The sequence below is a fragment of the Prosopis cineraria genome, unplaced genomic scaffold (assembly GCF_029017545.1).
Source record: "Prosopis cineraria cultivar Desert tree isolate PC_DT_omini unplaced genomic scaffold, ASM2901754v1 PC2, whole genome shotgun sequence".
In the NCBI taxonomy this organism is placed as follows: domain Eukaryota; kingdom Viridiplantae; phylum Streptophyta; class Magnoliopsida; order Fabales; family Fabaceae; genus Prosopis; species Prosopis cineraria.
In genome coordinates, this window is record NW_026555333.1 from 47,901,845 (window position 1) to 47,926,910 (window position 25,066).

Sequence of the window (25,066 nt, forward strand, 5' to 3'; positions counted from 1 at the left end):
ATTTAATTGTAATTTAGCGTTTCTACATGCTTTCTCAAATATTATGTTTTTTCTTTTTTTAATAGGAATAAAATAAAATTAAAATATTTTTTAAAAATAAATTTAATGAATTAACTGTCCTTTCTTAATTCGGTGGTTGAAAATGGAGAAAGTATTCCTTATTTTTCATATTTTTTATGTAAATTATTATTTTTATAACAATTTTCGCCAAATTTGTTTATAATGTCTAAAATGTCTAAATTAAATTATTTAAATAGCACAAGGTGTGGATTGGATCCTAACAATTTGTGATGTGTCGTTTATCAATTTTGGGAGTTGGAGGTTGGTGCCTTAAGAAGAGAGAGCATTTATGGAGAAACTAACCAATTGTTATGTAGGTTCATCTCTACTTGTGCCCCTTTTATTCTCTTGATCGCCATCACATGGAATCATTTTTGCGGCGGTGGTAATTGCTGTACTGTGGGAGAAAATTTTTTTGCCCACATATAACTTTTTAAACTTGTTAAGAGGAGTAGAGAAAAATTTAAGAGGATATCCTTGAAAGTTATTAAATACGATCTCTTAATTAATAATATTTTTAAAAATTTAATAAATAATAGAGTACAATGACATCTTATAATTCATATAACTGACTCCACCTGATGAGATAAATACTTGTTGTTGTTGTTATTGTAATCTTCATCCATTAATTACTTGTTTGAATATGTAAATGTTGTTGTCTGAACTTAAATTCCTTGTAGACTCAAAATTCCAATACTTAGAGATGGGTTATTGTAAAAAAAAAAAAAAAAAGATTAAATTTCATCTCCAGATCAAATCTGGATTCTACTTTAGAGATAAACTTAGGGGGAAAAAAAAAATAAAGAGCCTACTTGTTTACTATTCTTCAAAACTGTTTTTTTATTTTAATATTTTTAAAATGAAAAAACTTGTTTGGTTAATGATTTTTTTAATTTTTATTTTAAATTTTTTTTTAATTTTTTGTTTTTAAATACAAGAAAATCAAAACAATTTTTAACTGTTTCCATTCTTATTATTATTATTTTGTTTTACAAAGAACAAGTGGGAAACAAAAAATGGAAATTGTTCTCGTTGATGACAAACATTATATTTTTGTCACGATAAAAAAGAATCATCCATCTCATAAATTTGCAAAACAGTTTTTGAATTACCATTACTAAGCAAGTTCTTTTTTTATTTGTTCTCAAAAACAGTTTTATAAAATAACTTTTGAAAACAACAACCACACAGGCCCAAAGTTGATGTGAAACCTGCAGGGGGAAGTCCAAAAAGAAAAGATAGAGAAAGGAGGAAGAAAGAGAAAAAGAGGAAAGTAAGGAAAAATTCGAAATACTTCATTTAATTAATTAAATCTACTTACAAGTTACAATGAGAAACGATATGATTATCTTGGAAAAAAAAAAACCATATCGTCATTTATAGAGCTCTAAAAATATTTTTAAAAAAATAAATTGAATTATAACCCTAATCTAGAAAAATATTCGGTAACTTCACTGGAGAATGAAAAACATTTACACTAAAATTCCAAAATGAATAAATTGATTCATTAGCTGAAAAAAATCTTATGCCCATAAAATATGAACTAAATTTTTGAAAATTTAGGAATATGATCGATTCTTATTGATATACAAATAATTTATTATTAAAATTTAAAAATTTAGAGTTTATTATTAATATACAATAGTATATCATTGACAAATATAATAAATCGATCATAATGCAAAACATAATAAATGTTGAGTCATTTGTTTGGTTTGATCCTATAACATGGATTGTATATGTAAAAGCCCCTTCCAAAATCCCCACACACACACAACCCCTAGAACAAAACATAGCACGACAAAAGATAAGACTTGACTCAAAAAAATACGTTAAACAACACGGATGACGTTAAAAGACTTTGATATTGAAGATGTTGGATTACAATTTCATATAAAGGGGTAAGCCACCTCAATTCAACACTACTTACAACCTCACAAGTCATAACCAAAACGCTCTGAACAGATCGCACGTGCACAATACAGAACCCATAAAAAAAAAAAGGATTGTGGACAGTGGCCAAGTCGTGGGATTTGCAGTGTTGTGGTTTATTTGGTTGGAAAGAAAAGCTTCAACATTTATAGCATGTTTGGCACATGGAAAAATATTTTCTAGAAAGAAAATGGGAGATGTGCCTAGAAAGAAAATGAGATTAGCACATTTCTCATTTCTCTTCTAGCAAACACTATTCTATCTACTTCTTCTATTAAAAAATATAATACATTTTTAACCGAATCTCACCTCCCAATAAAGTAGTTACCTACTTTTAAACTAACTCTATCTTTTTATATTTATCCTTATCAAACATCTTATAATAAATAAAGTTATTCATCAATAGGGGCATTTTAAAAAAAAAGACAATCATTACATTTTAAAAGACTAAAAATGCTTTATATTTTTTAAGGGAGGGAGTATCAAACATTGCACAAGGGTGTATCTTTGTCATTGTGATTAAGTGGGAGAGAAGACAAAGATACTTGTCCATGGTTTCTCAAGGGGACTGCCAAGTTATATTTGCTCCAAAAAAAAAAAAAGCAGTTTGGAAGCATATTTTTTAATTTAAATACTTGTGTGCCAGTCTTTCGTTGGTGAGATTGTTTTAGGAAGAATGTCATATTCTCCTCTTAGGACAGTGATGTCAACTAAACTAAATCCATTCGTAAACCAGTGAGCAAAGTATGTGTAGGACAAATGAGTTTTCCAATAAAACTTGCTATTCAATAGATAAGTAATAGTCATAAATATCATATCGACAAAGTTTGACATCAATACAGCATTATTTAGTTTCCAGGAAGGGAAACTATAAACTATTTGATCACAAATTTATTGTTTTCCAATTCTTCTAGAATTCGGCATGTAAGACCAAGGCGATAATTAACCCTAATTCAATGACTGGATCAAAGAAAATTAGTTCCAATTGGCCAAATATTTACATGTGTAAATTCTTGAGTTCTAACAATAGTGTCAACTGATCCCTAGATCCACATAAAATACACTACATCTCTAAACTCATGTAATGCACATTCTACCACTCTTACCAATGAAAATGCCTAAATATGCCCTTTGTATGCAGTATGATTAGAATTCCCCCTCCTAGAAGCTAATCAAGGATGTACTTTTAAGTGTTCGTTGACACCTCTCATAAATAAAGTCAATTGAGGTCATGGCAAGTAAATTGTAATCAAGTGGTTTCTCCATGAAAAAAATATTTTTATTAATCATTATGGAAGTTATGTGTACAATATCTGATCATCATGAAACTGATTGTAAATGACAAATTTGCAATAAGACAGTATAACTCAAACTCAACCAAAATTTGTTCCTAACGGTACAGTGCACAAAGGGTTACCACTGAAGAAGATTTCATACACCCAGCAGTTCTTTTGTCAACAGCTGATGACACAACATAAAACCAAGAACATCAAACCTTACGAGCTAGTGTCCGCTGCTTTGTTCCATGTTGTACTATTTTTTCCTCCACATGAAGGCCCTTACGGCGTCTGACTGCATCAATTAACTTTCTTGCTGTATTAGGAAGCACACTAGAGCCATCTCCAAACTCTTCAATCTCCTCTTCAGTTTTAGGTACGAAGAAAGGATCCTCAGAAAGTGCTTCCCAGTGACTAAGTACAAGAAGTGCACTAGCAGCTCCAGAAGTCCACCTCCTAAGCTCATCAGCAAAACCAAAACTTTCGGAAACAGGCACATATGCGTGCACAGTGAAGAGAGGGGAACTTTCCTGCATCTCTTCCTTTAAAACTCGGGCCCGTCTTCGAGCAAGTACAGCATACGTGGGACCCAAATATTCAGTAGGGGTATTCAACTCACAAAAGTACATGGCTTCCACAAGCCGTGGCCTATTCTGAAGCACAGCTGCTCTACAAGCATCTTTGACAGTTGTGATTATTTGCCCTGCAAAGATGCCATACTGCTCAGATTGTTGGTGTGTTTCAGTTTCATCATGCTGCCCTGAATAGGGATAAATGTATGCCTCAATAACAAACGCCAAACCCCACATAGGTTCATCACATAAGGGTCCAGCTGCAGTGGCCAGTTGGAACCCAGATATGACACTGCTCTCAAGACGCTTAGCCTCCATGTTTAATGCTTCATTCACGTTAGAGGGTGTCCCGGCCTCTATATTTGAAGTACTAGAATCATCAGTAAAACCCAATCTTTCAGATACATGACAATCACCACGTATTAGAATAGAGCTATCTGTACTCTCAGCTTTGACATCAGGAGTAAAGAGAATGTTCGGACCAATTTGCCTAGGTCCAAGTGCCCATATCCTTCTCAAAAGTTTTAACCACTTTGCCTTACATTTGACAGCATAATCCTTGTCATTCCCATTCCCGCTCAAAATCTCACTTTCCAATGCATCCATTATGCGTTTTTTTAGCACTTCAGTTGGATTATCATTTTCAAAAATACCTGATCTCTGAGCCTCCAAATTTTTAACATTATGCCCAGACTTTACTCCAATGGCATCCCCCAATACATCAGAACTATCATCAAGTACCTTTGTTAGAGAAGATGGAAGTTTCATCACATGCACACGTACAACACATCTTCCATTTGGTGTCGTTTTTTCAACATAATCTGAGATCTTACTAAGAGCTTTCAAATTTTCAAGCATGCTGGACACTTCTCCTTCAATGGTCTCTTTGTAAGACACAAGAGGTGGAGAGACTTCCAAGCTTACCTTAGCAAATCTTTCCTTTAAATCTTTTACACATCTTTCAAGATGAACCTCTCCTGCTGCAGCTAAGACATGTTCTCCTCTTGCAGATACAGTGACCTCAACAAATGGGTCCGCTCTATTTAGAAGCCTCAAGCCTTTCAATAGTGCACTCATTTCTGCAGGGTCAGATGGTTCAATTGCAACTCTCAAAGTTGGGGAAACCTGGAAAGCCATACTAGAGAAAGGCCAGCAATTCTTGCTGGATGAGAGTGTAGCACTCTTCAGGATATGTTGGCCAAGGCCTCGGATAGCAACAATATTTCCTGCTTTAGCAGATGTCACGACTTTCAAGCCTTGGCCCATCATTAGATATAAAGAATGTAATTCAGCCTCTTGAACATGCTTTTGCATTTGTTCCCCTTTTAGAGGATCATACAATGCTGAAAGCACAAAAACTTTCTGTCCTGCAGACAAAGTTCCACTAAATATCCTAGCAAATGCCAGGAAACACTCATCTGATTCACCCTCTCCATCACCAGAATAGTTCATGAGCTCCCCATGCGAACCCCTATCAGGAAGCATTTTAACTGGCACAGCAAACATTTTTGACACAAAAGCAACACATGGAGCTTCAGGTTTCAAATCACATGCCTCTACAGATTTTCTCACAAGCTCTGCCTCTGCAAGCACATTCTGATCAACTCCTTTATCAAGAACCTCTCTCTTTGGAAGAAGGCGTGATATACGAAATGATTGTGCAGATACTGGATCTGGCATACACTTCACCACCATTGATAAGATTGTATCTGACAGAGGAAGCCACCGACTCATAACAGCTTGAAGCACAACTTTTGGGTCTTTATTTTGCAATTCACGAGATGATATAGACAAATTAAATGACTTAATGACTTTTTCAAGCATTGCTTTGTCACCATTGCCCTCTAGAGCTCCTTGGTATACCTGCCATAGTGGTTCAAGAACAAACTGGACAAACATTGGCCTTGCCTTACTTCCTCCACCTATACCTTTCTTACCAACAATCATTTTAGTTTTTGAATTGAAATACTTAGGACCCCATAAGGCTTTTTGCAATGCAGCAGCACTAGCCCCCAATTTTGAAGCATAAAATTCAGCAAATTCATGAATTCCAAATCCCCAACCATCCAGTGCACACACAAATGCCACATTCCCTTTCTGTGGTTGAAACATATCTTCTTCATCATCCTCTATGAGGTCACTGTTTTCATCAACAGTCACATCGCCTGAAGGTCCTGCAAGTATGGAATCTACATCTGACAAATACTTCTCAGACTTATATGTACTGACTATCCCATTGACCTCATGCACAATCCGTAATAACCGAATATAGGCTTCCATAGGACTCAACTTCAATTCACTAATCAACCTATCAATCTTGTTAAGAACCAAGCACGGTGAGAGCTTCTCAATCCAACATTGCCGCAACACAGCATGGGTTTGAATATGCACACCTTCAACAGCATCGACCAAAATTAATGCACCATCACTCAATCTAGCAGCAGTGGACACCTCACAGCAAAAGTCCATATGACCAGGGGAATCTATGAGGTTAATAGAGTAGTCTTTATACTTAAGAGCAATAGAAGAGCTCTTCATGGTGATGGCTCTCCTTTGCTCCTCGTCAAGATAGTCCATGAACCTAACTCGTCCAGCCAACTTCGGGTGAAGTAGGCTACCCCCTGAAGCAGCAATCAAATGATCAGCCAGTGTAGTCTTTCCATGATCAACATGTGCCAAAATACATATATTTCTGATTTTCTGGGTATCAAAATCATCCTCCATTTTCCCCAACTTTTGTGTTCAAGCCTGTCATTGAAAGTACAAATATAAATAGAAAGATGAATAAACAGAAAAAGATATGTCCAAATATACACTTACAATCTGTGTTAAAACAGAACGAGACACAGGAAAGAAATAAACTTGTGTTCAATGAGCCTCAAGTGTCTAAAGTCTAAACCCCCTGTTGTATGAATTTTTCTAACCATTTCGCACCATTATGTAACTTAAACAGTATGTTTCGGCTGTAATAGTTTTGAGCTTGTTGATTCCATTGACAGTGTTCCTTCCCCAAGTCTAATCTTTTGTGGTCAATTAAACCAATTTATTTAATCTTTTATGGTCAAATATCAGATATTCCTCCTTTCCAAGTCTAACACATAATCACAATGAACCTGGTAAAATACATAACCGCTTGAAATCATACCTTCATGCTTGTCATCAAATATTATCAAAAAGCACACCCTGAACCCAAGTCATAGCAACAATTATTTATTACTAAAAAATAATAAAAAGCAGTAGAATAGAAGATGAGACAGCGCATAGTAAATTCCCAGCTCTAGCAAAGCTTTAACTTTCAGATAGGCAAAGGAAGTGAAGAACAAGGAAGATTTCATAAGTATTTAAGATTACAAAAGTCTCTTACCCTCTTCAATGTTGGAATGGACAGGAAGTCACACTAGATGGAGAGGGATATAGTTTTCTTTGAGAGAGGATCTTCAGGCTTCAAAATGGTGAAAAGCGCCTCTGGTACAAGAATAAAAAGGCATCAAAAAAGGAGGCAAGAAAATACAATGTGAATGATTCATAGCTCTTATGAGTTGGGCATCAACCTGAAACATGACTGGACATCCTGTGGGTTCAGAATTTGAACCCAAGGCCCCATCCAACCAGGGATAACCCAGCACATGATCAGGCTGGGTTATCGACCATGGTTGGGCCAGTTTCTGTCCAACAGAAAAATGATAAGAAACAAAATGGAGAACCAGAATCAAAGGGGAAAAAAATTCAACAACCAATCAACCAAATCTCAGAATGAAAGCATAGGCAAGGAAGCTGCTGGACTAGGAATTTCCATATTATAGCTTGACATTAGTATTCAAAATATGCTACAGAAAAGGGGGGGAAAAAGACAAACAAGGCAGCCTATTACAATTAAGAGATCAAACTCAGAATCATTGAGAAAAAATTCGGAACAAATCCTCTCCATTCAGCCTTTGAATGGAGAGGGTGCATCCAACATAATGGATAACCATTTATGTCATCCTATGTTTCAGATTTTGCAAAGCATGCATCTCACTAAAAAAAAAAAAAGGAATTTAGAACGTTGTGCTTTTCGGACAGATTTTAAATCCAGTTTCTGTTCTGTTTCCCACCAAATATAATCGTTAGGCTGCAATCCTAAAAACAAGTAAAATAAAAACCTATGCTATTTTATTGCAGAAATTAACAGTTAACCAGGATTGAGAGGTGAGCTTTGTGTGTGTGTGTGTGTGTGGATGAAAGATATTTCTGATTTATTCTTCCACTCGCAGGTTTGATTTTTCAATGACACTTGAAGGTTTGATACTTCAATGACACATGCAGGTTTGATTTTTCACGCACATTCAAGATGAGAGAAAAATGAGAACACATACAATCTCGGAGATGACAGGAATAAGAAGAACGCTACATTTAGGGTGCTGAGACTAAATAATGCTCAACTGAAACTAAATTCAAAGTTACAGCTCTCAATCCACAGTTCTGAAACTATAAATCAATGAAGCATAAAAGAAGCACCTGGCTACGTGCGTAGGGTTTGAACAGCACTTGAATAAAACCCCTTGGAAGATGCTGAAATAATCGATCCCCCCTGGTAGTTGCTCCGTTGCGGATGGAACCTTGCCAGCGCAAGACGACTTCACCTAAGAAGCCTTCCTTGCTGTCTGTGTCAATGGCGACAACGGGGAGAAAGACAGTGGCGCCAATTCGATCATGGGACGGGAAGGAGGACTTTTTTGTTTCTTTGGGTTTGAAAGGCGGTTTTAGCTCTCTCCTTGTTTTTTTTTTTTTTCCTCTCAAACGAGGCTGAATGCAAACAACAATTCAGACGCAGGCGCCACAGCTCCGAATTAAATTTTACCGCACTGACCAAATCCATCTATACATATTAAAAAAAATTATTTGTCTACTTGTTATTTATTATTATTCTCTTCTATTCAAGTTGTAAGAGAGTTTTTTACAACTAAACTTGATTAAAATGTAGGACATTACTAAAATCATTTTTTTAAGAAATTTATGTTTGTATTAATTAACGTGTGTTTGAAAAATATAATTTGATTAAACATATTTTATATACTCTTTATAATAAAGAGGTTGAGGACAATAAAAAAGGAGAAGCATGCTATTATTTTCATGAAGGTAAAAAAATTTTTTTTTTACTAATATGTGAAATATGGTTAGAAATGTTCTGCAAAAATCTAAACCAGAGGAAGATAAGAATCAAACTTACGTGAACTTGCTTAAATCTATTAAATCAACTTTATTCCTCTGGTGGATTTCGTTTGCACACAGAACACGTAATGGCTTCTTTTTTTCGGTGATCACGTAATAGCTTATTTTGAGAGAGTGTGTGTGTGCGTGTAATAATCTTTTTAATCATTTCGGCTACAGTCTTTTTAATTTTCAGGTATAGTTATTATCATCTATCCATCTGATTTCATTACAGTCACAGATGTCGTGATTTTGAATGAAGCTGTCCTCGACAGGCTAAACCAAATATCCAGTTTGTAACTCTCACGAGGCTGGGTAATTTGAACAATAAAGTATCAAGCCCAAAATAGATGAAGAAAATAAAGAAAGTTTTTGAGTTTTGGTTCTACAAGTTAGGGCCCCCAAAAAAAAAAATAAAAAAGAAAGAAAGTGAAGCTGTTCTTAGGGGCCCCAAGTTAGTTCTTCCAATTCACGAACGAAAAAAGTCATTCTGAGTTGAAACAAATTCTTGCCCATGAGGAATTGGAACATGACGTTACTATGCAATATGCCCCTAAATTTCCTGTAATTCCAATGAAGCAGAGCTTTTATAATAACGTTGATTTTCTGTCATTTTCATCTCTCCGTTCATCAATGGAGGGACATCCTCGTAATGATTCAAAGTAATCTTCAGACGTCTGTTCAATAAAAAGGCCAAATTTTTTTTTAGATAAGCGTTGTCTTTTCAACACATTTTCCAATTAATGGTGTTAAAAGCTAACAAGGATTCGAGGAGTTAAGAAGCTACATCACTATAGCATGTCAGAAAACCCGAAGAGAAAGGCCAAAATAGATGGATTTTATAGCCTAGCTGGCCTGCACATGATGCCAATTTAAGCTAAAGTTTTTGTACTATGATAATCAAAGCTGACGATGCTTCTTATATTTATGATCTGATAAACATATATTTTACTATGCGCAGAAGGACACCAAAAAAATATTCAAAATGACACACGAACACATCACTTTCTGATTTCTTGTGTTTGCCAATTGTCAGGCATACACCTTTTATATGTGTGTGGGTATATATATTTCGTCACACACTTTACATGTAAGTGCTGCCACCTTATCTCCCTTGCAAGTTGGAGACCTTGTGTGTAATTATTATTTAAAATTTCCTCCTTTTTAAGTTTTGACCTTGTTTCTGCCATGTGAAACAAATATTCATGAAGGACATTTGCATCGTTGTTTAGGCTTTTAGCTTTATATATAACAGACGATAAAAGAGATTTAACACTGCCAAGTTACATGGAATTTGCAGGTTGAGTATGCAACCACTTTGCAGATCAAAATAGAGAAGCTTGAAAGGATGGCAGAAATGGAACTGAATGAAAAATACACGCCAAAGAGGTATAATCATAAAGGTGCTTTGGAATTGTTTGTATCAATACAACCGATATAACATCAGTAAGAAGTTGTAACTTTGAGAATTTGATGAGTATGGCAGTGACAGATATGCAGTAGTGACAGGAGCAAACAAAGGCATAAGTCTGGAAATTGCAAGGCAACTGGCATCAGTAGGGGTCATCGTTGTATTAACAGCAAGAAATGAGGCAAAGGGCAAAGAAGCCATTTCCAAGCTTCACCATAATTATGGCCTCTCCAATGTGGTGTTCCATCAGCTTGATGTCTTGGACCTTCTCAGCATTCACTCTTTGGCTCACTTCATCAGACACAAAATTTAGCCGGCTTGATATCATGGTAACTCACCAATCATGATTTCATAACCACACATGTTTTTTCTTGCATTGCACTGTACAGAGTCTGAAAACTGGATCACACAGTCCATAGTTTTGAAATGGTAAGTATTATTAGTTTGATGCATCAAATGACTGATGGCTTGATTTCTGCAGGTGAATAATGCAGGAGCATCTTGTGTTGAAATTGACGAGCAGGCTCTGGAAGCCTTGAATGTGGATCCTGAAAGTTGGGTTAAGAACAGAATTCTGCAGATTACAGGGAGAGAGTAAAAAAGTTGTGAGATTTGTGACTTGTGGATGCAGCTTTCAGGCTAGTGTTTGGGCTTATTTGATGGAGTTATAAGACAAACTAGCGAGAAAGCGGAAGAATATTTGAACACAAATTACTGTGGTGTTAAAAGAGTGACCGAAGCTCTACTGCCTCTGCTTCAACTATCCACTTCAAAGCCAAAGATAGTAAATCTCTCCTCTCTCAGAGGTGAGCTAAAGGCACGTACAAAGCCAAAGTTCATGAGCAAGAACAATGATCAACGATCTCAAAGCCAAATAGAAGATCTTGATACTTTTTATTGATCACACATAACCCTAGTTCTTTATAATAGATTGTTGGACTTTATATGCCTACAAAATCAAAGCATAACATGAATGTAAAATCTAATTAACGTATTAGATAGGGACCTAGTGTATGTGATAAGAAACCAAGATAGAGTTGTGTATATCTGATTTCGTCATTGTCAAGCTAGTCAACTTGGTCTTCTTCTCTATATCCTTTTAGAGACATGCGGCATTTAGCTAGAGTTAGAGAGGGGAGCTAGCCTATTTAATAACCTTTACTGGGCCCACCCATTACTGGCTTTAGTAAAGTTATTGGCCCACACTTTAACCTCTAACCAGACTATATGATCACATAACATAAGTAGGCTTTAATATTGTAGGGACCACCAGTTAACCTGATTGAATATCAATAAAATAATTAATGTGAGCTTACACATAAATTTCCAATAACAAATACATAGAAATCAAAATCTCATGAAACGTGCTGTGGACTTATCATATCACACAGGATTCCAAATGAGCAAATAAGAAGTGAGCTTGAAAATGTGGAGGCATTGGCCGAAGAGAATATAGACAGCGTAGTGCAGAGATTTATTCATGATTTGAGAGAGAATGCACTTGAAGCTAATGGATGGACCATGATGCTTCCAGCATACAGTATATCCAAGGCTTGCTTGAATGCCTATACTAGACTTCTTGCGAAGGAGAACACTAATATGCTCATCAACTGTGTTCATCCTGGGTTTGTAAGAACTGATCTGAACATGAATAGAGGGACCATGTCTGTTGAAGATGGGGCCAAAGGCCCTGTCACTCTTTGGCTCTTACCAGATGAAGGTCCCACGGGCTGCTATTTTGATTCTACTCAATTGGCAGAGTTTTAAATTGGAGGTGTTTGTCTGTTTTTATCTTTAAAGTTGACATGTGAGACCACATTTTCTCAAATTTTACTCCAGTAATGAACCAGTCCTCTCACACAAGTAACAACTAACATGATAAAACCAACCATTGCATAATTTTAACTAATCTATCTGAGCTGAGTTAATGAGACCATTTATTAGAGTCTTTTCTCCTTCAATCTTATTTTTAGATTAGAGGGACTTCAAAGTAAATTCAGAATACTTTAATCATTTTCACAATTAATGTGCTCCAACGGTCTTTCAATGCGATTTTTCTTGGGAAAAAATCACCCTTGTTACAAATGAATAATAGTAAGTGTGATTTCCCCCCCAAAGTGCTAAAATCTGGAATACTATTTTGCCCAAGTTATTAGTTGCAGTAAATGAATGTGCATACACAAATTTAGAGATTATAAATAATTTTGTGAAAATGATGTTAGTGGAGCTGTGACTCTACACTCTACTAAACCTAATCAAGACTACGTTTTTAAAAATGTTGTGAATTGCTCAAATAATTTAATGTTATATTTAAATGTATTAGAATTTAAATTTGAACGAAATTTCATTTGAATATATAAAAACCTATGAATTTAAACTTGATCCAAATTTAAATTCATGTTTTGTTATAACTTCTTTATAATTTTAAATTTCTTTTACATCTTAGTCATTTGAAATTTTAGCTTTTCCAATCCTCTCATTTATTCACATTTTTGCTATTAGTGCATCTATTGGTTTTGCCTCTCCTCTCATCTATCGTTCTCTCATCTTTCACTAATTGAAGAAGAATAGAAATAAATTCATCATTCTCAATTTTTCAATTTGCTTTGAATGTCAACTCCTCTCTACATGGATTTTAAATATAAGATTTTAAATCTATCAATCCAAATGCCACCTAAGTTTTAAAAGCAAAAGATCCATTTCTCAAAAATTCAAAATGAGAACGTGAAGTTTGACGATCCATGACATTTGAAAAGGAAGAAAAGGAAAGAGAGATGAGGCGAAGTTGATTCAACTTGAGTAGTCTCACAGCATGGCTTACATAATGTCACAAAGTCACACAAGTATGATATCAGTCAAAACCTTCTCCGTAACAAAAAATCCTCTGCCGCCTAATTAAAAATGAGAAAAAATATTAATATAAATGATCCAGACAGTTCTTTCTCAGGGAAACAAATTATGCAAATCTATAATATCTGCAAGGACGCCTGCTGCAGTAGTGTCATTGCCTGCTCCAGCACCTTGAATAACCAGTGGTTGCTCCTTATAGCATCGACTGTATATTTCCAGCTACCATTTGCATTTGGAAAAAAAAAAAAAACACTCAATGAACCAACCACGTCCGGATCAAAACGGAGCAAACGACATGAGTCTGAAAAAGCAGAAATTTTTGGAAAATAACTCCTAGGAAACGAAGATTGATGTCTTTGAACTATATTTATGGGAAAATCACTCTAAAATCTCAAACGATTATTCTAAATACAAAAAGTATCATGAAATCACAAAATTACTCTGAAATACCATTTCTTTTACTGAAGTTGTCAATCACTATTGAATGGTTGTTAATTATTGCTACTTAATTGTCAACTGAAAAACTCCATTAACAACTATCTAGTAAAAATTGATAATTTCAATATAGCAAATTAACAACTTCGGTGAAGAACATGGGACTTCAAAGTAATTTTCCAATTTCATGGGACTGTTCTATATTTAGATTTCTTAACCAGGACCTTAGAAAAACAGTCTAGATTGATATTCCTAAAACAGCACAGCACAGAACTTTCCAATGTTTCATCCATGAGATATCTGACAACGGTTGAGTTTGAATGATGTATTTGAAAGAGTGAGCATATTTAATTTGCAGTCCCAAATTTAAGATATAGCCTCCTTCCTCATTCCTGCCAGGGCATTAAAATGGGCATAATCTGCTAGCAACTAGCGAGTGACAACAGCAATAAAAAAAAAAAGAGGCTTACTATATTGTCACTTCCTCTCAGTCTTCCTAGAGCAGAATTCTTCGGAATCTCAAGAATGCCAACTTCACACCTGTATAGAAGAAACAAAGTTCGCACTAACTAAAGCAGAAAGCAAGGATTAAAAAACCCAAATTAAATTAGAGAACACAAAGATATGTGCAAGGATATACTCAATTTACCACTTCTTGGTAGGACATACAAGTATGAAGGAAGAAAGGAGAGGGTGAAATAACAAGGAAAAATAACCTGGGTCCCTCAATCACACACACATAGCGCAACACTTTCTCATTAGAAGCTGCCTTCATAACTCTCTCTTGCATATATCCATCCATACGTGATATGCCATGGTCCAGAAAGTCTTCAACACTCATCACATCGGGTCCCAGTTCTTTAGGATACAAGCTCTCAATCTGTATAGAAACCATTAGGAGTTTTTTGGTATATCAGAAGAGATTAAACCCTAGACCTTTAACCTATACCTCATCAAACCCTTACCACCTGACCTAACCTCAGGTGGTTAATGGAAATAAAGTTAGTAATTGTACAAGAAAATATGAAAACAAGTAGACTGATAAATTAAAAATAATGACAATGAAAGGAGAGGAGAACTTAAAATATAAACATTATCACACCAACCTTAATGTCATCTAGATTAATCTGCTTCCCAAGAATTCTAGCAAGAATTAAAGCCTGTTTCAATATTTATCCCAGGAAGACAAAAGAGTCAGTATGACCTAAAAGTGTATATACTTCACTAATCATAATATAAGATCTCACAACTTTAACATATTACAAAATAAGAGGTCCAAAATTTTTCTACAGGGACTTCAACTTAATAGTAGTAAATAACTGTGTAACAAAACTCCATTAGGCTGACCCCTGAATGAATTTCATTCTCTTTTCCCATTAAAATTATTTTTTTCCTGCAAAAGAAATAGGAGATAAATGGAGGGAAAAACCCACATGCAATTTCTTATATCATAGCAGTCAGGTTTCCAAATTAAAACACAGCAATTTAATGTTTATCCAATAACAATATGAGAGGTATTTTTTTTCAAACAAGTAAATTATTCTCTAATTAAACTATGCATTAGTCTTGTTTTAATAGGCAAATCATTCACTTACATGCTTATTTATAAACCTAATAACAAGGATATAAGAAACTGCGTCTAAGCCTAATCCATAAATAAAATAAAAAAATGGGCATCACCGATGTTTCTTCTTCAATGCAGTAGCCACGATCAAAACCTAATAGATATTAAAAAGTTTCATGCTGATTGGGAAACATTCTAGGCTATTAAAAAGAAGAAAACCTTTCTAGCAACATCCATTCCAGATAGATCATCACGAGGATCTGCAACAAATTGTCATATACAATTAACAATCATACTATAAGACGCTTATAAGTAAATCATCAAGTGTACAGAAAGTATGAGAATGAGAGCATGTGAATCTGAATGAAAGTCGGCAAAAATAACAAGACTAGTCTTGTCAATTCAAGACCAAAGAATCAATTTAATAACGATGATACACTCATTCAATTTAAATATATTAAACACTCCAATATAAAAAATGTATGAAGAAAAACAACATTGTCGAACTCATTACATAACATAATCATTTGAGATTATTTATATAATCTCATTGAATGCCATTTCCATACTCTGCCACAGGTACATATCAAAATTGAAACAAAATAGTTAGGATAACATGATAAATTTTATTGATCATGGCACAGAAAACCAATATATGCACTAAAGTAACAATGTTCCCGGAGCAACTTAAAACAATAGCTCAAATTTGAACATAACTTTCATATGTCAAGTGCAATCATTTGATGTCAAATTCAACAAAGTTCTGTACCTGGTTCAGTGTAACCTAGAGTTTTAGCATCTCTAACAACTTTGCTCAATGGCTTCCCATCTTCAACCTCACTCATCACATACCCCAATGTGCCTAAATAGAACATACATCATAATTACAAACAACTACATGAACAACAAAAATATTTAGGTTATGTAACACACAGATTCCAGCAATAAGCCAAACCACATGATTTACAACATATAATGAAAGGCATTGTATAATGAAACCAATAAGGGTCAAGGAAAGGGTATAATACCACTTAAACTCCCAACAATGCGATGTATAAGATCTCCAGAAGAGATAATGCGATTGAGGGATACTATTACAGGGAGTCCAGCACCAACCTTTAAAGGAAATGAAACTGAATTAATATAAGCCAGCTGTATCATAATTCTTTTGACTAGCTAGAGAATAAAGTTAAAAAATCAGTACATGTAATTGCCTACAAATTTATAAAAAAAAAAAACAAGAACAAAAATATTAGAGAGACATTTAACCCTCACAATCTAGTGCACGCGTGCACCCACACACACTCCATTCTTGGAAATTGATAAAGCACCATTATGGTAGAGAGTTGCAGACAAAAGTTGATAGAGACAGAGAATTAAATTGAGGAATAATAACTAAAACAAAGTATTAATATTTATAATTGAAATGGAGAAAAATAATTCCAAGCCAATTACCAAATTCATAAAGTAGAAATATCATACAATATGAGACAAAGAATTTGGTCAATTCCTCATTTCACAATCCATCTTATACAATTAATCAGTGTTTTGTTTACAAGAATGACCAAAACATCCAATGCTTAATTCTGTGAGTATAGAAATGCCTATAGTTTTCAGGAACTATGATTAGCTAAAACCAATCCCCTTGAAGAACCATACCTAACTACCATGCCTCCATAATCAATATAGTCGAATGTTGCCTGCTCCTTTAAAATTAGCATTGGATCAAAGACCATGAGAATGGCAATTTCAAGAAAAAATATTTGGATAATCTGTGCATTACACGGATAAATGACTAGTTGTAAATAAATTCGGATAGTATTCAATAGAGGGGTTTGGTGAATATTGGTGTAGACAAGCTGGAGATCACAAAGTTATTCGGGAAAAAAGGAGGCTGGAGTTTCAAGTCACAAAGTGTCATAACTCAGAAAGGTTTGAATTCCAACCATTTTGATGTGATCCTATGTGGTAACACAATCGGCATCCAAAGTATCATCCTAGGTCACATCTAAGATGGAACCCTACATGACAATCAAGTCCTACATGGCAACATATGTGGAAACCATGTCTTAGGTGGCATGTTGTTATGTCATCAAGCCACCCAAAGTCATGTCATTCAAGTAGAGGAAAACCCAAGTAAAGATACTTATAATCAAGAGGCTATGATATGTGTTGAGAGCCCAAATCATTATATTAAAAGCCCAATACACAAGTATACTGAGGAGGCAAATTGGGTCATAGTCTTACATTAAACTCAAATGCATATTCTATGTCTTATTCTCCTTTTGAGGTGAAGGCTTCAATTGAACCTATAGATTGGGTTTGGGTGTATCTCAAGCCTAGGAGATTTCCAAATCTGAGAAAGACAAAGTTGCATCCAAAAGGTGATGAACCTTTTCAAGTGCTAGAACGAATTAATGACAATGCCTACAAGATAGACCTCCCGAGCTCCTATGGGAATGTGTCAGCTACATTTAACGTTGCAAAACTTTCTTTATTTGATACATGTAATTCGAGGATGAATCCTCTTCAGGAGGGAGGGAATGATAGGAATCAATGGACAAGTCAAAATCCAATATTTAGTACCTTTGATCCATTACAAGGCATTGGAAGACCAATGACTAGATCGAAAGCTAAGAGGATGAAAAAAGTCCTAAATTCATCAATTAGGGATAATTCTAAATGATCAAGAAGTCTTGAACACAAATAAAGTTCTAGAAGACCAAAGAAAGACTTTTAGCATATTAGGCCTTATCCAAAACACTCAGGACCATGAGTCCAATTAGTTTAGTTATTTTCTTCTTAAATTTAGAAAATTAGTCTATCTTATTTTTATTTTAAATTTAAGTTTAGGAAAATTAGTTTATCTTGTTTTAGTTTAAAAAAGAATATAATATATCCATCAAGGATATGATCTATCCATTTGAAATCCTAAATTAATTAGGATTGCGTCATTTAGGTTATTAGAAGTCTAGTTAAACAATTAAGTCATTTGTATTTTTTCAATTGTAAGGCTATTTTGATTAGTTTTGTTCTTCGTGAGATACCACACTGAGATTTCAGATTATTGTGAGCTATCGTTCGGTTGCCCTATATCACATTTTTTCCCTTGCAATCAACAAATAGCAACTAAAACTAAAGATTTTTCAAATCAATTACTCAGAGTATTTGGCCAAAAAAAAAATTACTCAGAGTATAGCATACAATAATAAACTGGAGTGTTATGGGTGTCATACAGAACTTGCAACATTAGCAAGTTGTAAGCACAAAAATAGTATAATGTATAAATTCATAAAAATCTTTGTAGTCTGATAGCAAAACAGCATTAAATATTATATCCAAGATTCTCTGCACAAAGTTTCAGAAACAGGATGATGAATCAAGCCAAAATTATAAAATAGGACCTAGTAGGTGGAAGATGATTCAGATTATTACAAGAAGATGCATAGCATACATCTAGACAGTGATTAACATCTATACTGGTCTAGTATGAAAACTTACAAGCATTTTACCCCCCTCCTGCAGGGGAAAGGACTCACAAGCATTTACGACAATTAAAAATCTTCATTTCTGACAAAAAATATAAAATATAAAAATGAAATAAAAAATTCATTCTTACGTTCCAAATCATTTAAAAGAATGTAAGTTATCTTCCTTCAGTCTTGGGATTTTACATTTTATCCATAAATTCATTGGATGTCTTTTTTCTCCTTTATAATTTAGTAAGGAAGACAGGAGAAGAACAAGCTCAATTTAATGGTAGCAGGTTATTAATTTTTTACAGAAGAGTTTCAACCAAATTGTATACCCTAAAGTCCTCCACCCCCACCAAAGAAGAACAATAAAACAACCAATTTTTTTCTTTTGGCCTTCAACTTTAGATATCTTACAGTAGTAATTTAGTGTTTGACTGAACCCTTTCAAGATGATAAAATAGAATAAGAGGAACAAATCTATTAAGAGGATATAGAACAAGAATCTTGTCTTATATTTCTCAATAGCCAAGTTTTAGGAGAATCTCCAAAGAGTTAAAAGAACTATTCTTTATTAATCATATGCTAACTTCTGAGTTGCTAGTCATATTTATAAAGGCAAATACAAATGAAATTTAGATAACTAGATAATGAAAGACTCGATAAAATCTAAAACTAAATCTAAATCTAAATCTAAATACAATCTAAATAAATGAATAAAATCTAAATCTAGATAAAGACTAAATATCTAAATGAATTCTCCTAAATTCAAATTAATATCTAAATAAAATCAACTAAATAATATTCAAATTTAAATTAATAAAATAACAAAATAATAAAATCAGATTTAATTTATCTTCTGTCGCTTTCTTCTCAAATAAGTCTTTAATGGAATCTTATCACAATTCCTTGCAAGTTCAGGATTCATACAAGACACCATTACTTATCAAACTACTTCAGAAAATAAGTGATCATAGTTAGGAAGCAAAAGAATAAACAAATAAAAAACTTCTAGCACCAAATTTGCAGATTATATTTCCAGTAAATTCTCAAATTACACTTCTTCAAAACTCCAATAGTCTCAAAAGTTTTAGTGAGAATGACATTTAACGCCCTCTCAAGAAAATTTGTTGCAATAAGAGCCCATCAATTTTGCATCAAATATTATCTTGTGAAAACACAACTTTTAACAATAACATATACGTGTTTTCACAAGACAATATCCGATGCAAAACCAATAAGTCCTTATTGTGATAAATTCCCTTGAAAGGGTTTTAAATGTCATTCTCCCAAAGTTTTAACCATATCATAAATGTAAAACATGTTACAGTGCTACTACACATATTGGGAATGAAATGAAGGCATACAAAATATTACTTACAGTTGATTCATGCCGAATTCGATGTGGGTATGCAAAAAGCTTTTCAAAATCCTCCTATTCCACATAGGAATCATTATTAGACAGGAAATACACAAGTTATGAACCCAAAGGAGAAAAAAAAGAAAGAAAAGAAAGAAAGAAACTAAGCTTTCAAGAACTTAAGCTATAAGCTTTCACTTGACCATATAAAAATTACCAAACCCTTGTATGTAATTTTGTGTGTTGGGCTGATAGATTTTGCAACGATGGCAACAAAAAATTAGCAGGATAAATAGGTTTTATTGACTTCTAGCATTATATATTACCATATCAACTTTATTGACTTCTAGCATGAAGAAAGATTGTATATCTCCATATCAATATCAACTTATAAGAATTTAAAATTATATTACCATTGTAGATGTAAGAGGTTTTTTATTTGCCAGAACTATACAACAACCCATATGAATGACTTCTTTTAGCATAATGACAGTGTCAGAACTGGCAGAGCAATCTACACAGACCAGACCTACATCAAATGATTCAAAAGCATTTTTATTAATGATTGAGAGCATAAGTATACTCTTATTTTGATATATCTTTGCATTAAGTCATTGGAAGAAATGAAATATTTAACAAACCTGTTGATTTTCCAAGTTGAGAGGCAATTTCCAAAATTTTTTCTTGTGATTCTAAATGCCCATATACCTGGCATTTATCTTTAAATATGAATCAGTAAATAAGCATAAAAAATATAGATGTAATCATACATGAACCATGTCAAGCAAATAGGCCTACCAAAATCTCCAAGTATTGATAGAGAGGAACCATTTTTCTTGACTTGACAAGCTTTCAATAAGAGGCTGTCATCCAAATCCTTGTGCAGCAAATCCCTTGTGACAACCAAACATTGGCTATCACAAATTCCCACAACTCTTAAGTAAAATCCCTGTCACAGAAGGTAAAATATAAAAATTGAATATTTTTTAACTTAAGCAACCCACTCAACTGTCACAACTATATCACTCAGAGCAAGCGTATGAAACAAAATCAGCGAATGCAAACAAATACAAATACCTTAAAAGAGTGAAGAGAACGGGTGTTGATAATGTGTTGGAGAAGATAACGCCCAACGCCTCCACAACCCATTAATATTAGAGGAATATTCTTCATTTGTGGTTGCTTTTCAAAGACTTTGGATCAAGCTATCAAAATTTTCGTCAATGCTGGTAGAGATCAGTACAGTAAGGATACTGAAAAGTTTGATAAAGATACCCTACAGTGGAGAAATCCAGAAGTGTCCTGAAAGTACAGAAATATTGGCCCTTTGATCTTATGAACATAACAGATCAACCCAAACCATTCTAGCCGCTCTAACATGGCTTAATCTGGATGGTTGACGGCTTAACAGCACAAATCAAAGTTGAAAACCACCATTTGACAGTTTCATTTCAGTGTGTTAATTCCCTAGCAATGGAAGTAGATGGAATGAATGGAAGGGAAATGGGCATCATCACGAGAAGAAGAATGTAGGTTAAATCTGGCTATTTTTAAACAAAATTTCAGTCTCCCTCAATTTTCTTCTTAGTTTACATTAGATATAGAGTATGAGAATATGGTTATTTATTAATTTATGACAGGAAAATATTGTGAAAAGATCGATTGTAAAAAGGTCCTGAGGTACCGAACTCTCCAATTTGGAGAGGGCAGGACAAAATAACTGAAGACAACCGTGCCCGAAAAAGATCATCATTGTTGAATTGCAAAGACCAAAGCCACTTCTCAAGCACCAGCGTTTCATCACTTTCACATAGGTTCGCCTCCAAATAACCAACAACTATAGTGCTTCATTAGTGCTACCAAACAATAAGAGATAGTAACAGGACTTAACTAATGTCTTCCATTCAGAATATCTTGCATAGTTCAGTTGGAAAAGGATAGACTGATCAAGTTATGTTTGCAAAACAACGCTTAAATTTACTATTTAAACAATTTACCAGATGGAGAAAAAAAGTGATACAATGGAGAAAATCAGATGCAAACAGCAGGACCACATTGGAAGGGATAGGGAAGACACTTCACCTCTGCCAACGGAGATGCAACCAGACGACGGAGCGACGGAGCCAGCCGACGACGACACAGCCAATGGAGGCGCGAAAGGAACTGCATAGGTGGGAAGGTATTCAGCCGTCATCTTCACCGTACAGCCTCCAACAGTCCAGATTAAGCCACGTGCTAGTTTAAGATTTACGGCTTCGACTGTACTTGACCCAATAATAATAAAATTAAGAAATAATTATATATAAATAAATATCAAATATAGAAATTAATTATATATAAACATCACAATATGGCATGTAAATGTTAGAGGTTGATATGCAAATAAAAAGACTGTAACATTATTAATATTTTTATTTGGGGCTTGTTTCTAACTCTCATTAAAATTAATAGATTTTTAATTTTATACATTGAAATATTATATGAAAAATTAAAATAATATTACTAGAAAATAAATTTCACAGCTAAATATTTAAACTAAATAACTTAATGTTCATCCACGATCACATGTTAAATTCAAATAATAATTATTACTAATTATATATTTATTCAATGAATACATAAATAAATTATTTATTTATTTACGTATAACAGTGATCTTTATATATTATTATAATATATGGAAAAAGAAATTTATTTTAAAAATGATATTGCATTTCACTAACAATAAAAGATTAAAATTTTTAAAAAAATTAACCCTTTAAACTAATAACTAAGTCGATTTTTCATTTTTACTAGATTTTAATTGGTCGTGTAAAACTTTGATGAACTGGCTCTAACACTGATTTTCCAGTTTTAACTAATTTAGTTCATTTTTATAAACCATTTATTTGCCTCCCGAGATTACAGAGCAGCATATATGGTGATTAAGAAAAATTTAGCCACATAAATGACATATATATGGCTATAAGAAAATTATGACATATAAATGATTATGTGCCGAATCAAATCAAAATAAAAATTCTTAAAAAGTTACTTGAAAGTAAACATTAACCAAAAAATTATCATCCAGAAAGGTTGAAGTCTGAAAGTTCAAACTGCCAAACCAAAAGGATTGAGCAAGTGCACAATGAGCAAAGAGCCAATATTACTTTCTTGATCATATTTGTTGTTGGCCTTCTTTCTTTGCGTCATTTCCTCTTCATCAAGTTCACAACTGGTTGTAAGTCCTCCTATTCTTGTTCTCAATTGTGATTTATGGACAATTTAACTCAAGAAATTTAAAAGGAAGAAAGCTTCACTACTTTATTCTGCCTCAATTCTTAATTTATTAATGGAAAGTTGATGATGAAACAGGTTCAAGATGCATCTCAGTTTTCTTTTCTTTCCTTGAGAGATGCTCTTTAGTGGATAAATTCCTTTTAGATTCATCTCTCACTATTTAATATTGCAGTTCAAATTAACTACATTCATAAAACCATGCTTTTCTTCAACAGCATTCTATAATAGCAATTTCAACACCATAGTCTTGAACATTAATCATATGCTTTATAAATTTCAACACCATCATTTTCAAGTCGTCCAATAAGATTTATTTTATTCTACACTTAGTTTCTCTCCTTGATTATTTTGTAATACTTTAATTAGTTTCATGACTTTTTCTTGAACATTATATTTATATTAAATTTTGACTTTATATAAAAAACTAATATATATATATATATAAATGTTTTAATTTTTATATATATTCATTTTTTAAAATAAATGTACCTCTATTTTTTAAGCTTTGCTGTTGTCTCATGGTATAGAGATAATCGACTATTATATTCATGTAAATTTTTTAACAATATCTTTTTTAACACAAACACATGATTATTAAATTTGTGAGAAATTATCTTTCACCATATCTTGAAAATCTGTTGTCGAAATTGGACCACATTATTGTCTCTTATATGCATCATGTGTAAGAAAAAAAAATTATAGTTTTTGAAGAAATTGAAAGAAGAATAGAATGAAAATAAGTACAGAAAATAATGTTTGACTTGCATGAAAATAGAGTCATTCATTCCTGCCTTGCACAACTAGTGGAGGATGCCGTCAATTAAACATTTAGGAACAGACTTTTTCACATAGTCAAAGAATCACAAATCCTAAGGAGTCCTCCGTCAGCTGATTACGTTCGAGTTGATGTAGACGCTTCAGTTCAGCAAAATCAGCACGCCACGTGTGAAGGAGAGATCAGGAATTCACAAAGAGAATGGATTAAAGGATTCCAGAAGGATCTTGGGTTGATGAACTTTGCTGCGACAAAGCTTCATGCAGTAAGGACGGGTTTAGAAGTCTGTAAGTTGCTTGGATTCTCCAAAGTTTAGTTATTCTCTGATTATCTTGAAGCCACCAACATTTTAATGTGCGATATTGGAGGATACTATAATATTATGTTTTCTGATTGGGAGGTTGTGATCCACCATGCGTACTGAGAAAGCACCAGTGTTATAGATTATATGGCGCCAAAGAATGCTATTAGAATAGGCGAACACTTGCTGACTGTGCATGAGCTCCCTGATACTTGTTGCTCAAAGATTGGACTTGTAGTTGTCCAGTGTGTCTCTTCCCTATGTTTATTTAATTTTCATTCTACAATTCTGTTTTAACTCTTCTCAAATTTCATGCTTATACCTTATGTATTTTTTTAAAAAAAAAGGGAAACGAAGGTTGCAATTTTGTGTGACTCAGCATTTCGGCTAAAATAGGTGTAAACACACACATGTACATGTACAAATGAGAATTATGCCAAATTTTTCATTACAAATTTTAGGAATATCCAACAAAATATATTAACTTCATTAAAAAAATAATGGAGTATTCATAAACGAATTATGTGTATAAACTTAAAAAACCTAACATTTCAGTCTTTACGAAAAAAAGATTATTTGCTTATAGA

General features: G+C 33.7%; 2 protein-coding genes and 1 pseudogene across 9 annotated transcripts; 1 reads left to right on the forward strand and 2 right to left on the reverse strand.

Moving 5' to 3' along the window:
• Positions 1–3,249: 3,249 nt before the first annotated feature.
• LOC129303618 (uncharacterized) lies at positions 3,250–8,600 on the reverse strand. Of its 3 annotated transcripts, XM_054943047.1 has the most exons (4): positions 8,339–8,600; positions 7,206–7,306; positions 6,987–7,024; positions 3,250–6,589 (listed from the first exon to the last, which is right to left on the reverse strand). In XM_054943047.1, exon 4 carries the CDS (start codon positions 6,563–6,565, stop codon positions 3,482–3,484), a length of 3,084 nt encoding a protein of 1,027 aa, XP_054799022.1. In that variant the 5' UTR covers positions 6,566–6,589; positions 6,987–7,024; positions 7,206–7,306; positions 8,339–8,600; the 3' UTR covers positions 3,250–3,481. The 3 variants fall into 3 exon arrangements, with proteins under 3 accessions (XP_054799022.1, XP_054799020.1, XP_054799021.1); XM_054943045.1 differs by lacking the exon at positions 6,987–7,024; XM_054943046.1 differs by lacking the exons at positions 6,987–7,024; positions 8,339–8,600 and adding an exon at positions 7,393–7,458.
• On the forward strand, positions 8,433–12,209 carry LOC129302839 ((+)-neomenthol dehydrogenase-like; annotated as a pseudogene).
• A 997-nt stretch (positions 12,210–13,206) lies between these two features.
• Positions 13,207–22,336, reverse strand: LOC129304016 (uncharacterized). 6 transcript variants are annotated; one of them, XM_054943634.1, is made up of 13 exons: positions 22,207–22,336; positions 21,202–21,350; positions 20,923–21,073; positions 20,766–20,843; positions 20,538–20,653; positions 20,146–20,199; positions 16,320–16,407; positions 16,061–16,153; positions 15,511–15,551; positions 14,834–14,887; positions 14,444–14,607; positions 14,198–14,267; positions 13,207–13,511 (listed from the first exon to the last, which is right to left on the reverse strand). In XM_054943634.1, exons 2-13 carry the CDS (start codon positions 21,295–21,297, stop codon positions 13,386–13,388), a joined length of 1,131 nt encoding a protein of 376 aa, XP_054799609.1. In that variant the 5' UTR covers positions 21,298–21,350; positions 22,207–22,336; the 3' UTR covers positions 13,207–13,385. The 6 variants fall into 6 exon arrangements, with proteins under 6 accessions (XP_054799609.1, XP_054799610.1, XP_054799607.1 ...); XM_054943635.1 differs by having other exon boundaries at positions 21,202–21,329; positions 22,207–22,325; XM_054943632.1 differs by having other exon boundaries at positions 21,202–21,426; positions 22,207–22,324.
• Positions 22,337–25,066: the final 2,730 nt, after the last annotated feature.

Excerpts from the sequence above, each read along its gene's own strand:
- LOC129304016 (XM_054943634.1), bottom strand. The coding sequence starts at position 21,297 with ATGAAGAATATTCCTCTAATATTAATGGGTTGTGGAGGCGTTGGGCGT. Across the intron at positions 20,844-20,922 it reads ATCAATACTTGGAGATTTTG|ATAAATGCCAGGTATATGGG; the intron begins GTAGGCCTATTT and ends TCATATTTAAAG. Across the intron at positions 14,268-14,443 it reads TGTGTGATTGAGGGACCCAG|GTGTGAAGTTGGCATTCTTG; the intron begins GTTATTTTTCCT and ends TCTTCTATACAG.
- LOC129303618 (XM_054943045.1), bottom strand. The coding sequence starts at position 6,565 with ATGGAGGATGATTTTGATACCCAGAAAATCAGAAATATATGTATTTTG.